The sequence below is a fragment of the Danio rerio genome, chromosome 6 (assembly GCF_052040795.2).
Source record: "Danio rerio strain M-AB ecotype USA chromosome 6, GRCz13ab, whole genome shotgun sequence".
In the NCBI taxonomy this organism is placed as follows: domain Eukaryota; kingdom Metazoa; phylum Chordata; class Actinopteri; order Cypriniformes; family Danionidae; genus Danio; species Danio rerio.
This window is the reverse complement of record NC_141026.1, coordinates 45,425,192-45,440,549: the sequence shown is the minus strand read 5'-3', so window position 1 is coordinate 45,440,549 and position 15,358 is coordinate 45,425,192. Positions and strand designations below refer to the sequence as shown.

Genomic DNA, 15,358 nt, shown 5'->3' with positions numbered 1-15,358 from the left:
AAGTCTCTGCATTATCCTCTCTCTGTCGCATGTACATTTGAAACTAAATCTGATTCATTTACACCATTTAAATGTTTAATTTTAGATAGCTTTTTTGTGGCTTAACAACAAAATAAACAAATGAAAGGTTATTTTAAATCTCAAATTGCATTCTCTAAACCATTCTCTGATGGGATAGCGGGCCAAATCAAAGGTTACCATGGATCTCTGAGAGCCCTTGTTTGGGCAACTCTGGTTTAGAAGGTAATAAGAGACGACAGTAGTTGAAGGAAAAAAAAAGAAATTGGTTAAGGTTTTAAAAAATGTAAACAATTTACAGACAATCCATTGGCGTATATATGTATTTTAATATGTTCATATTTAAATTTTCTTATATTTTGGAAGGGAATTATTTTTAGTAAAACATTCTTTTTAGCAAAGATCCAAGAGTAAAATCAAGACTTAAAGTAAAACAAAATAAAAGAATTACGTTGCACAACCGTTTTAAGAGAATTGAACTATTTACTCTGATGGATCATGTGACTGGAGTAATAGTGCTTTACATATTACCAACCTGTTTGCCCTTATTTAAAGAGGTACCAAATACTCTCTGAACTGCTCAGAGGATTTGCTGTGCTTTACCTGTTTTAAGACTAAAATGTCTTAGCGTACGAGCAACGCGGTGCGTCTTCGCTGGTGTGGGGGTTGAGGAGAGTTGAAATCAAGTCAACTTTATGGTAATGAGCTATGACGCGGTGCGGCAGCAAGCAATCAGAATGAAGAAGTCCACCTCTTAAGAGGAGTCCAGAGAACACAATCACTGTGAACTTTGGTTACGACCACAGTTGTTTGATTATTGCGGACGCCAGATTTCTAATTATTTGCAATGTTTTCTTAAAATAACATACATTTAAAAAGTTACTGGCAAGTTGATGTGCAGTAATGTTATTTTTTTTTTCTTTAAAAAAAAAAAACGGAATCTCAAACCAGTATTGCTGCTTCAGAATGTTTAAGACACTATGGACACATTGAATAATTAAGTAGAGCAAAGCCACACCACATGCAACTTGATCTTCCGTTGTTAAATGAATTTGCTTGTTAAGTGGGCAACATTTTCTGGCTAATAAGCATGTTTTACATGGGAATGTAACTAATGTGATATGCTGCAACGGCCCCTTTAAATACGAGATCAATGTAGCGAATTTTGACGCTCTCGCCGCCGGAGCTGAAGGCAGACAGCGTTGTCGCCAGGGTGGCCAGAGCGACCTTTGATGCTCTCACCGCCTTTGGTGTGAATGCACAGAAATAGACAACTTAAAATGTTAGTTTTTTTGCAACCTTTAAAAAGGTTAGAGTCATTATTTGCTATACCACACTTGCTGTAAATTAAAATTTGCTTTTGCCATCTCATGCGGAGCATCAGCATATTGGTATGCCCGAAATCTCAGAAGTTGCTAAAAGTCAGCCAATTTGATTGGTCAGTTCTTACCTTTTTTGCGCAATATGCATTCCCTTTTCTCTTTAAATATATCAAAGCAACATTTTTTTTTTTTTGGCAATTAAATAAAAATCCAGATTTACCACATTTCTAGCCTTTGAGAGATTACTACCTATTTCTCTTTTTTTATGAGGAGGGCTTCTATATTTCACCCCAGACTCACTCATTAAAGTGTTTGTTAATTGGCATCCATTACACCCGTGCTTTGTAGGATGCAGCTGGGTGTGTATGTGTATTCCACCCTGTGCCAGAGTGTTAATGGGCATGTCCCACTCCGTAACCCTGCTGCATGGCTGCAATGAACACCAGCCCCTCCCTGCTGGATGGTGTAATTATGGAGCTTCATGGGGAGCAGTGATGGGCTGCAGAGACGGGATCTGGAGAGATGCCAGCAATCTGATGTCTGAAGGAGGATTTTGTCTGTTGATGGTGCCCCTGTCTGCTCATCTCTTGGAAAAGCAAAGATCTTTAGGGAGTTAGAGAGTTAATATTGTCCTTTTCTATATTTCTGTTTCTTTTCTTTTTTGTGTGTGGATGGTGCAGTAGTATAACCAAAGTATATACAGTCACAATTTTACAAGATACAATGTTGGAAAAAAAAAAAAAAAAGATAGTAAATCCGGTCATCTTTTCTTCCATCCCCTCCCTCTCTTTTTTGTGTTTTTCCCACTCGACTGAGTATTTTAACACTCTTTTTTTAAAGTACACTATAGGCCCTGTCAGAGTGCAACTCATCATCTGGCCAGTATTGATTGTGTTTCCTGCCAAGGAGGGCAGTCTTTGTGTCCGCCCGCCCCCCAATCTTCTCCCAGCACGCCAAGCTCATTATGCAGATCTGACCGCCATTGTGCATTTCACTCAGCCCAGACAATTGATCAAGCAATAAAACACAATTAGCTTAGCAGGGGGCCATAGAGGATAGCGAGGGGTCTCGCGGCTGTAACTCCTCCGCATACAGGAGCCATCGGGGGTGTTTGCTATTAAAAAGCTCTCCAACTTTTTGTCTAAACTTTCCCGGGCTCTGAACCGATGCCGCATGAAAGCAGCAAGTGAAGTGTATTTTGAAGTGTTGCTGATAAAGGAACATTTTACCCAACTTATTAGATTTTTTTTCGCCCCAGTTTTATCTCATAGTTTTAAAATGATTTTAACTACATTCATTTACTTGCCAGATGAATTGGTTATTGTTATTTTTTGTGTATTAAATGCTATGTTCTAAAAAAAAAATTTAATGTAGGTTTTTTTTTTTTTTTTTACTAAGAAGTAGGGCTAGGCGATTTGGGCTAAAATCAAAATCTCAATAAATTGATAATTTTAACTCGATTACGATTAATGAACGATTATTTGATTTATTTATTTAACAGATTTTGCACATTAAATGTACTCACAAATTACAAGTGAGAGATCTTTCAATGAAGGGTGCATTACTTGATTTTAAAGTAATTAAAGTAAACACATACTGCTGTCTTTATGTATTGAACGTCAACGCTGAACAGCTGAAATTAAACCGCACTTTGCCTACAACCAACAGTCACTTTTTTTCTTAAAAAAATAAATAAATAAATAAAAATTGCACTTTTGGAAACACAATTAATCATATTCAGTGTTACATCTTTTTATATTAAAAGTAGAAAATAAGCAGTATCTCTTCTAAATAAAATAACTTGTATATTCTGTAAATAATATTTTAAACAGTGCATTTCTTGAATCTTCTGTAAACAAACATTTCAATGTAAATAATAATTTTATTGTAATGGAAAATATGCAGTCTTTGGCGCAGCTTCCAATCATGTCAATGTAGTGCAAACTTCCGACGTGTAGTTAAATTTTTTGAGAGGTGCACAGGTATGCGACCTCATGAAGGCTGCGCCAGACCATACCTGTGCATTCGATGCAGAAGTATTAAATAGCCTTAACAGAGGGGTCACGTGACTCGATAGGGAAAGCAGTTGAAAAAAATAGATCTGAATGGTAGGTTCTGAATGTTGATTTTGAATAACTGCTCAGCCCACCAAACTACATTTGTTGCTATTTTGGTTTGCGTTGATGTCACTGCTTGTGACATGGCAAGTAACTACAGTATATCTGAGACACTGACTTGGCACTTGATTAGTTCAGAAGAATGCATGCTCTTATCCTATGAGAAGATTCTTTGCTTTATTTTTCGTGACAACAGTCATTGATTTCATGACAGTCTATTGTGAGCTCACATAATAATAATAATATTGATAATAATAATAAAAATAAAAATTCCTTACATTTATTTAGCACTTTCTGGACACTCAAAGCGCTTTACACATTTTTTGGAGGAATCTCCTTATTCACCACCAGTGTGCAGCATCCACCTGGATGATGCAATGACAGCCATATTGCATCAGAACGCACACTACACACCAGCTGATGGATGTGGGGATGGTTAGAAGGCCATAATGGGATAGTGGGCAAATTTGGCCAGGATGGCGGGGTTAAACCCCTACTACTTTTTTTTTTTTCTTTTTTTTTTTTTTGAAAGACATCCTGGCATTTTTAATGACCACCGAGAGTCAAGACCTCAGTTTGACGTCTCGTCCGAAAGATGGCACTTACTGAGCAGTATAGAGTCTCCGTTAATATACTGGGGCGTTAGGACCAACACGGACTGCAAAGCATGCTTACACTGTACATACACAATCAACAAACAGTATAGGAAGAAATATGGCTGCTTGCCTGTGCAGAACATGCCACTTGGATGGTTTGGTGTTGCATTCGTGGATTAAGGATGGTTATTTTTGTTTTGTAAGAGTTTAGCATGGGTTAAATTATTTTCTGTATACCCTGAGATTTTGAGACATTGTATTAAGAAATAACAAGTTCTAAAATATGACGATATATTTTATATCCGATCGCAAGTGACTCCTTTTATGAAATAAAATGGCAGCAGTGTTATTTCACATATAAATTCCTATTATATCATGTGAAATATTCTGTAATTTACAGATACAGTGCTCAACATAATTGAGTACACACCATTTTGAAATTGAATATTTGTATCCATTTCTCAGTGAATATAATCAATGTATTTTGGTGCATTTAAACAAAACAGTTAAAAAAAAACAATTTATTAAACATATATATTCATTAAAATATTTTTTTAGTCACCAAACATATTCAGAAATTGAAAGATAATACAATTAAATTCAAGCAAAATATTGCAAAAATATATATACAACATCCAAAATTTCTAATACACTTTTCCATTTTTTGTTTCTCTTGAATTTTCCTTTTTTTTTTAAATAAAAAATAAATTGTATTTAATATTTTTCTTTAACATATAAATTTGAGTGTACTAGTTTTTGGACCGTTATTGTAAGTTATTTTGTTAGATAAACTGAAGTGATTTGGCTTCAGTACTGACTAATCTTATTTATATGCACAAATATAATATTGTATAGCTTCCTATTAAAATATGAATTTAAAAAATAGATTTGTAAGGGGTGTATAAATATAACCTGTTGTTTTCTAAATTTAAAAACAGGCCTTACTTTATATTGTTATTGTACAAAGGCCAAATCAAATTAATGAAGTAGTTCCTGTAAATATTGACTTGACGTGATATTGACTGTTAATAATCTCTGAAGATCTTAGCAACAGCCCAAATCACCAAAACATCAAGGTGGCGCGCTCTGCACAGGCAAGCTGCCATCATATTTCTTCCTAAACTGTTTGTTGATTGTGTATGTATAAGCACGTCTTGTGTCTGAGAGACCAAGACGGATAGTATGTTTGAGTCATCTTTCAGAGCTAATAATCACGTTGGGTTGTCTGTAAATGCGCTGATGACAAATCATAGACACATCAGAGATTTCAAGGCTGCCAGACCATTTAATATTTGTTGTCAGTAAGCTGCTTTCATTATAGACGCATCAAGCTTTCAAAGCAGCAGCACTTCACACATGAGCTCATGTTTGATTGTGTGTATTAGTAGTGTCTGGTGTGGCCTCAAGTCTCTTATATCTATTAAAAGACTGAAATATTACTTTACAAACTGTATTGTAAATAAATCAAATAAACACTTTCATATTATTACTGAAATCAATTTAAAAATGGAATAAAATATAAATTTACATACATTTACACAAGTAAATAAATAGACTCAGTAATGGGCTACAATCTTTAGATTTCTGGGCACAGATTTGTTGTAGGCCTGCACATTACTTAGAAAAGTAATATTATTACAACTTTTTGTGCAATGGTTAGCATTTTCCTCTGCTTTTTAGGTGCTACCATGGGTACCTTAGATGGTGCATAATGTTTAGTCGACATTATGGGGTTTGTTAGGGAGAAAATTTGCAAACATACAGTACAGCACTTCAGTCGTACTGCTAGCTATAAAAGATTTATGTAAATTTGGCAAGCTAAATGCATTCTGTACTGTACAGGAGACACGGCACAGAGGAGATTGATTGATAATTTTCTACAGCCAATCAGGACGCAGAACATAATGCGCTGTTAAAAAAAAAAAAAAAAAAAACATGTAAAATTGCACTCCAAAAAAAAAAAATCCGCAGAACTACGAGACCGCGAAAGGTGAAACATGTTTTGACAACGGAAACCACTGTATAGTGCAAACAGGCTTAAACCTGTGCTGTTGGTTAAGTTTTGTGACTTGTAGGAAATTCAGTGGGTCAGTGTTTTGGATTGACAATTCTATTTCCTAAACATTTTTAAAGAACATCCTGTTTTCTTCAGATAGTCCAGATTTATAAAATGTTGCTGTGAGTCTTGCAAAATTGTAAAAGGATCAGTTTGGATATAGAATGCCATTCTCCGCAATCACATAATATACCCACGTGTCATCATTACTGTATTTATCGCTCCAAAAAAGGACTGATAACCATTTTCTGCTGCTGTGTGAATTGAACGCAGCCTGTCTTGAAGATCCAGTGACACATCTTGAGGGTGTGTTCATATTAGCAGCATATTTGTACAGTGGATCATCATTATCCCAGTAACATCAAAGATTTTTAGGTGTGTAAGATAAATGCTCCTGTAGTCTGTAAAATGCTACTTTCACTTATCGGGATTATGAACTGGTTTTTAGATATGTGTAATGGTGCAATTAGAGTACATTTATTGAGACTGGTGCTAATTGGTATCAGGTAAGCGTTGCATCAGGATCAGTCATACTTTTAAAGATACATAATCTGCCATTGCTTATGTGCGTGTGTTTATTATTACTTTTGTGTTTATTTTATTTAAATTGTTAACTTCTTCAGATTTCCTAGATGTGCCTACATTTTTTGTGTTATCAGTCACAGACGGTCTGAGGTGTTACAGATTGTCTTTCCATTTGCATGCTCTCTCATTGAGACTTATCTAGTTATCTGCTATTTAATTAACTGAAAGAATTACTCTGTAATAGCTTGTCTTGCTCAGCCTTTTAAAGGTCTGCTGTTAATGGGATGTTGACAATAGTTTAATCTTATGATCTTGGTATTAAATTAAAGAGATTTGAAATTCGTCACAAGAAATTGATGTGTGTATTCTATTGAAAAAATAATGACTTCACAAAAAGACTGGCTAAATCTGAGTATAATATATATATATATATATATATATATATATATGTATAATATATATATATATATATATATATATATATATATATATATATATATATATATATATATATATATATATATATATATATATATATATATATATATAATTTTTTTTTTTTTTTTTTTTTTTTTTTTTTAATGGCAAAGAAAGGTCAGGGAACTTTCACGTTGTCAGACAGTGAGACATTCACTGTTGTCGTCGCATCAGCTATTCAGTCCCTGTGAGAGAGGCATGCTGTTTTCACCAGGAGGTGAAGAGTGCCATGGCCAGCCATTAATGATTACAAGAAAGTAGTAGATTCCTGACATATTTCCTTTAGGAAGTGTGAGGGAGGGAGCATCTAAACCAACAGGTGACAGATTAAATTTTGCATGGTAAAAGTAAGATACAACAGGAAAAAAAATTATAATAATGAATGGCTATTGGGGGGTGTACATTATGACCAATGCTCCAAATCTCCTCCCAAAATGAAACAAGAGGAATGCCGTTCTGTGTGCGTGTGTATTTCAGTGAGTACAACCTGTTTGTCTGGTTTGACGAGATAGGAAGCTAGTATCAAGAGGGAGGTGACCGTAAAGAAAGAATGAAGTTCTGAAGCTTTAATTACGTGTGTGTATGTGTTAGAGTTTCAGAGAAGTCATGGCATAGTCGATGGATTGAGACTAGTATTTGAAGACAAGTCTTACTCAAGGTGGGTAATGGCAGTGTGAGGTGCTAGTGATGTCATAGGAAGAGGGTGGAGCTCACTCTCCTGAAACTCTTGCAACACCTTTTGGTCTCTTGGAAAACAGACAAGAGAGTATTGTTCAAGAAAGCCACAGCCCTGTGGGAAACTTTAGAGCAGGACTATACACAACCTGTCCGGCTATCCAGGGATTTTACAGGCTTACTAAACTGGTAAGGTCCATTTAAGGTCTTTGAAATTAGAAGTAGTAGATTATAATGTGTGCTATTACACATGATTTTTTTAGAAATGTTACGGTTGAAGTTAAATCTCCTCTGTGATGCATGCTCAGGTTATTTTGTTCTGTGTTACTCAGAGCTTCATTCGGGCAGTACCCGGTAGAGAGCGTTTATTAACATTCCTGGTAAATCCTCACCCCCGTTCACTGATAGTAGTTGGATATTGTACTTTCCCTGCCCTAAGCTGGGAAGAGCTATGACTGCACTGTGGAAAAAAAAGCTTTGAAAGGACAGTTCTCATGAATGGCAGATGTTTTGGCCATGCTTTAAAGATAAACCTGTTTTTCTCTGCTCTCCCTTTAGGGTATTTAGGTTTGATAACAGTAGCTCAGTGGACGATTTGCTTTTGTAGTGATTGTGTGTTGGCTTCATACCTGAAACAATTGTCTTGTGCCTCCAGCTAAGCATATCAATATCCATATGGATCTAGTGATGTTTTTTTGAGTATTTTGTTTCTAGGAGGAAATGAATCATGCATTTTGGTGCAGTTTTTCTTTTGTTGACAGAGAACGCAGAAAGCTAAATAAAAAACTGTCATATAATGGTTTAAATGATCTTGATAATTTATGTTTATGATCTAAACATTACCCTATTTGATATTTTAGGACTTTCTTCCCTATTTAGAAATGTTCAAAGCATGTTTCCCCTAACCACGTTCCTAATGTTGCTCTTGTCTAAATCGCATTTCCTTTTTCTCTGTAGCTATTTCTGTGGAAGCAACTAGAGAACTTGTATTTCCGCGAGAAGAAGTTTGCCGTAGAGGTCAACGACCCACAGAGGTAAGAGAATAAGGCAAATCTAGGTTAGTTAAGGTTTTATGTGGACTGTGGTGTTAAAAACAAAAAAAACAGTCCCCATTTGGATTGAACTAATGAAGAGATTATGATTAGGTCATTAATGAAATTATGCTTTCAGTTTTATATTTGTTGACAATTCTTTTAACAGATGTATCATGCAGCTTTTATTTACTTTGAACTACTGTAATGGGAGATGTACATTTCCATGGCCATATTGAAAGATAATGCCAAGATTCAAATGGTTCATTTTGTGGAAATGGTTTGAGCATATGGACTTTAACTATTTAAAAATCTGTTAATAGGTAAAAAATGTGCTTATTTTAACTTTTCGTAATAGTATGAGTAATGAGTTTGATTCTCATTGTCAATGTAAGGTCTCAGATCAAAAATAATGAATGCAACTCATGGAAAAATATATGTTGTGGTCTTCAATAAATTGCATGCCACTGTGCATATACACTTCAACACTATAATCAAAGCTAAAGGTGATCCAGATAAATATCAGGGCTATAAACCTGATTGGAAGTTGAATGAAGCCCTCTTTGAGCACAGTTTATGATGTAAGCATTATTTCTGCGCTTTCAGGCTGTAGGACATGGCCTTTTAAATGGACTGAGTAAATTTAAGTCTTTTATGCATTGTCAATGCTGAAGTGCAGCAATGATGCAATTGTTTGTAGTAGTAATATGGGCTGGGGTTGCTCTGTAAACAAAGATGATATCACCACTGTACATTGTACCACAATGTCACCAATCTGCCTCATAGTTGATCTTTATCATATATAAAATCCAAAAGACCTCAAAACTACTAACTTCATTGTTTTTATCCAACTAAATTAACCTATTGGTGTGATAATAACTGGATATTTTTAGGAAATGTTTCCACGTTTTAAATATTATGTAAATTATATTTCTTGCACAAACTTTTGTTTAAATATCATTGACACAATATAGGGTTTAGTGTGTAATGCTTTACTTCAGTGTGTACATGTGTTAATTCACAGAAGAACAGCTTCTAGACGCACATTTGGTCAGTCTGGCCAGGCCATCCACACGTGGTATGCCAGCCACTCTCTGATCAAAACCATCTGGGTGATGGCTATCAGCCAACACCAGTTCTACCTGGACCGCAAACAAAGTAAAGTAAGTATGCATCAAAGTTGGCACATCTTCAGTACTCACAATTATTAGAAACGCACAAATCATTGCTTTGTTTCTACATTGATAGCATGCAAAAGTATTTAAGATGGTGTTTTTTTTTTTTTTTTTGAAGGCTAAAATAACAACAGCAAGAAGTTTGGGCGATATTGCTATGGATCTCACAGAGACTGGAGCTCCACGGAACAGTAAGCTGGTCAGCATGGAGAGTAAAGACAAGCTCATCATGGCCAGCAATGGAAGTTTGGTCTCTTCCAGTAAGACAATCTTGTTTCTTCCATTTCCAAGAACAGCCTGTAGTGAACTCTGCCATTCATATCGATGGCATGATCGAGGACACTTTTGCTTTCATTTAGATTCTGCAGACAATGATGTGAATGAGGAACAGAAGAAAGAGAAAATAGCAGAACTCAAGGACAAACAGGAGAAAATAAAGCAAATTCTGGCACTGAAGGAAGAAGAGCTGAAGAAAATGTGCCTCCGGGAAGCTGTTAGTGTCATATTTTCAATATATTTTTTTAAATACTTCAGTTTAAAAAAGGCCTATCTAAGGTTTTTGTTTTTCCCATTTTTATTTGATTAGGAGTTGACCGGTGTGTTGCCTAAGGAGTTTCCTTTGGCATCAGGAGAAAAGCCCCCCACCATCCGAAGGCGTGTGGGAACTGCTTTTAAATTAGATGACCTTTTCCCTTATGATGCGGTAGGTTGTCTCTGAAATTCTGCAGACTGTTCTCTGTTGTGTACTACTTTGCTAATTCTACATTTTGACTTGTTTTTCCTCGCAGGATCCTTGTTTAAGAAATCTAGAGAGCTGTTTCGCACTCCAAAAGAAGATCGTGGAGGCAGCGAGAAAACTTGCTCATGAAAACGAACTCGGGAAAACCGTGAAGAAGAAACGCAGGAGAAACCTTTTGGATGCTACCAAAAAACTCCAGGCCATCGAAAATGAGATTAATGATTACAGAGTGAAGATTGGCAAGGAGCCCACACAAAGAGCTTCCGTCATCATTGCTGGTGCTTACTTGCTTCAATTACTAGTCATCATTGTATGTTAAATGTATTGGAGAATCTGGAAAGTTGCACTCTCTTCTTGTTGACAGTTGACTCTTAGTTTGATGCTATTCTTGCAATGAGCTAATGTCTTATGTTAGTTGAGGTGATTGTTTATGACAGCAACAGAACTATAATGTCTGTTATTTCTGCAGATGATGTTAACCTTGACAGCCTTTCGGACTGCCTGAATTTAGATGATAGTGAGTATTGCTGAATGTTGATTTCTGATGCACAGACGTTCAAAATTTTGAAAAATGTATTGGAAAAAAAATCTAATGCTCATTAAGGACTACAGAAAGTTTTCAGGAATTACTGTATTTACTAGATACCTTTGTCTAACATTATTTGTTTTATTCTATATTGATTCCATAACACTTCTTTTAAATTACGAAAGAAAAGGGCAATTTTTTAAAAATAAAAATGTTCTTAAAAATGAATTAAATAATCAAAAATGAAGTTTTTTCCCACTAAACATTTACTTAAATACTCTGAAGTAATAATATTGCTATATACTGTTGTCTAAATGAAATATAATGAAATAAATAAAATGTAATTAATATAATCATTTTCTGTTTGGACAAATTTATCATTTAAAATATTGTACAACATTGGAAAAATCTTTGATAAATATTGTGATAAGTATAGTTTCAAGAGATGGATTGAATAGCTCTACTTGACAGTTTTCTGTTTTTTTATAAAATTAAATTTAATTAATTTTTAATAAAACAAATTTTTTTGCACCTCCAGCATCATAATTTTTTGTGCCCAAATGTTAAACTCTTGAAAAGCTCAGTTACTGACCTTAAAAACACATGCACATATTAAGGTTAAACATAGCAGTGACTAGAAACCTCATGTGTTCTGTGGCTCATAATTAACTTTAATTCATAGTCAACCCTGCTTATCTTGCGATGTGACTATTGGGGATCACACATATGCAATCTTGATGCTGAAACGATATATTGTGCAGCCCTAAGTCAGAATTATTAGCCCCGTTTATTTTTTTCTTCCCCAATTTCTGTTAAACAGAGAAGATTTTTTTTCAACACATTTCGAAACACAATAGTTTTAACAACTCATTTCTAATAACATTTTTAATAACTCATTTCTAATATATATATACATATACAGTTGAAGTCAGAATTATTAGCCCCCCTAAATTATTAGTGCTCCTGTTTATTTTTTTCCCCAATTTCTGTTTAATGGAGGGAAGATTGTTTCAGCACATTTCTAAGCATAATAGTTTTAAAAACTTATTTCTAATAATTGATTTATTTTATCTTTGCCATGATGACAGTAAATAATATTTGACTAGATATTTTTCAAGACACTTTTACACAGCTTAAAGGGACCTTTAAAGGCTTTCCTAGGTTAATTTGGTTAATTAGGCAGGTTAGGGTAATTTGGCAAGTCATTGTATAATGATGGTTTGTTCTGTAGACTATCGAAAAATATATATAGCTTAAAAGGGCTAATAATTATGTCCCAAAAATGTTTTTTTTTAAATTGTGTTTATTCTAGTCGAAATAAAGCAAATAAGACTTTCTCCAGAAGAAAAAATATTATCAAACATACTGTAAAAATTTCCTTGCTTTGTTAAACAAGCATACATATTTTAAAAAGAAAAAAAAAATCAAAGGGGGCTAATAATTCTGACTTCAGCTGTATATACCAGTAGTTTCCAGAACAAAACAAAATGATGTTTTTTTTAAAATGGTTTTTACAGTTAAACTATTCATTTGAATTACTTCTAAAATGTAAGTTACATCAGCTACAAAACTTTAAACAGTATTTTATAAACACGTGACGCTTATCGCTGTAGGCTAGACTAAATGGCAACCTTCTTAATCCTGTGAACTTGTTTTGTCTTAGACGAGCCGTCACAGAGACAGCGTTCGCGTTCAGTACAGTATTCTCCGCTTCCCAACTCCTCTGGCTCCTTCACTGCATCCTACCATTCAGATCAACTAGATCACGCCAATGACGACTACAGCAACTGCAGCAGGTGAGAGCACTGCCAACCACAGCTCTTCAGGATTAAGCTGAAGCACTTTCCACCATTCCCTGCCTCTGGCTTGTGTTTGCTTTTGTGTCCGCTGAGCTAGTAGAGACCTGCGAACAAGGAGTCAGGCCTGCATTCCAGTCCTCCCTTGCCTCGACTTCTTCCTTCACAATCTCCTCTTATCAGCCCAAACACTCGCAGTGTTAAAAATAGTGCCCCAGGAATAAGCATGTCGCTGCTTGACTGCAAAAAAAACTCCAGCAATAATCGCAAAGAGGGGGCGGAAGGGGCATAAGCAGCTCTGGAAAATCTCACAGGAACAACAGGCATTAAATTAAACAGCCAGTAAGGTGGAAGTTCAATGAGACCAGACGGTTCAAATCCATCTGTAAAATGAGATGAAATGCAGCCGTTTGTTATTCAATCATTTGTTCCTTAAATAAAAAGCCAATGGGTTTTGTGTTTGATCTTAACAAGTATAAGGTCGGTGTGGTGTGACATGTTTTTTTTGTACTTCCTTTGAGGCTTTGTTTAAGGTAAGAACTCCACCCATGAAGGAAGTTTGGTTTGATAAAGCCTTGTTCTTATCTGTGTTCTAGATTAAATTATGCTGAAGTCCAAGAACCTGTTGCCTATATTCACGAAGATGCCTTATCGACCCACAGCAGCCCTTACCGGCAACCTTTGCGACAACCTTCCGACTCGCGGAGCATGCCACCAACACCTCAGCTTCCCCGCAACGCCTACAGCAGCATCCAGCTCAGGTACAAATCGCAGTCCACTTATATCACGTTACCTGCAGTTGACTTTTGTTAAGGAGTAATGACCAAGTACCAGTGCTCATGAACAACATGAGGAAATATCCAAGTTTGATTTAGATTTAAAGAAATGTTCTTGATCCTTTTAGCAAATTTTTAAAATAATAAAAAAAGCTCATATCATTATAAGTTGTACCAGGACATTGGTGTATAGATGATTTTGACGGATGTAAACAAAAACTGGTCCCAACGTATTTCCTGTTTTACATTTTTAATTTCTATAGCTTCCGAGAATCCAAAAAGAGCCACATATTGATAAATAATGTCATGATAGCTGTTTTAACAATAAGTTAGGATTGAATTGCCTCTTGTTACACACATGAAATAGTTAATAATAATAATAACAAGCAGGAATTATTCATGAGCCTGACCACATTGAAATGGTCTATAGGTCAAATTTTATTATTTAATTTGCAAATAAAGTCAAATAAGCTTCTGGCGACCTTATAACAAAACACTTACACACATTATGATCGCATTTAAAACAAGAAACGAATGCTAGAAGTACACAATGCACCGGTATTACCATGGAATTCACTATTAACATATACTTTAAATACATAACCTAAACAAATTTATTTAATGTGAAACTGAAAACTAGCGGGATATGTAAAATAGAGCATGCAAATACTCACATGGCTCTTTAATTTTAATTAGAGTTCATCAAACCTGTCCTCAGGTCTTTACAATGGCTCCCAGTTACATTCAGAATAGATTTTAAAGTATTATTATTCGTCTCTAAATCACTAAATGCCCTAGGACATCAATACATTAAAGATATGCTCACTGAATACAAACTGAACAGATCACTCACATTTTTAGGATCAAATAAATTGTGTTTAGTCAAAGAAGGGTAAATCCGTCATTCAAAAAAAACACATTAAAAAAACACATAAACAAAACATTGTATTATTACATGTAATGTTGCATTAATAAATTGTTGTGATTTCCATAAACATAGCATTTTATTTGTTTATGTAAAGTATAATTTGGTTAATTTAATTTAGTTTAGTGTGATTTAAAGCTTTATTAATGCCCTTGTGGCAATTCATTCTAACATGGTATTGTGCTTCACATATAGCAAAAATGACACCCTTAACACAACAAATAGCAACACTTAACATCAAGTGCACAAACAAAAACTGAAACAAAAATAATATTTATTAATAATAGTTAAAAATAATAATAATTAAGCTTGATCAGCTACATTTCTTTTGTGACCAAATTGCTTCAGGCACAAAGTAAATATTGATTAAAAAGAAAAAAAGATTTATTAGAAATATTATGAGATCTTAATAGCATTCAAATGTCTCCAGTAAATGGGTTATTTTATTTATTAGTTAAAATTGACACTTGACACACCATTTTGATCCTTAAATTTAATTTGACCTAATTTCATTAATTTATTTTTTACATTTAGATTACTAGCTAGGCAATAGGGCTGCACAATATATAGTTTCAGCATCGAAATCGCAATGTGATTCTTCGCA

General features: G+C 34.8%; 1 protein-coding gene across 14 annotated transcripts in view; it reads left to right on the top strand.

Annotated features, from left to right (window-relative positions):
* The window catches only part of frmd4ba (FERM domain containing 4Ba), a 91,611-nt gene that overhangs the window by 63,747 nt on the left and 12,506 nt on the right, over positions 1 to 15,358 (top strand). For all 14 annotated transcript variants that reach the window (XR_015494052.1, XM_087257841.1, XM_087257840.1 and 11 more), the window contains 9 exons: positions 8,744 to 8,820; positions 9,842 to 9,980; positions 10,111 to 10,252; positions 10,352 to 10,485; positions 10,579 to 10,695; positions 10,781 to 11,009; positions 11,201 to 11,248; positions 12,921 to 13,053; positions 13,650 to 13,814. Coding sequence is in view for 13 of the 14 variants with exons in the window: in XM_087257841.1 (XP_087113967.1) it covers positions 8,744 to 8,820; positions 9,842 to 9,980; positions 10,111 to 10,252; positions 10,352 to 10,485; positions 10,579 to 10,695; positions 10,781 to 11,009; positions 11,201 to 11,248; positions 12,921 to 13,053; positions 13,650 to 13,814 (1,184 nt within the window). In the remaining variant the exon portion in view is untranslated. The remainder of the gene's footprint in view (positions 1 to 8,743; positions 8,821 to 9,841; positions 9,981 to 10,110; positions 10,253 to 10,351; positions 10,486 to 10,578; positions 10,696 to 10,780; positions 11,010 to 11,200; positions 11,249 to 12,920; positions 13,054 to 13,649; positions 13,815 to 15,358) is intronic.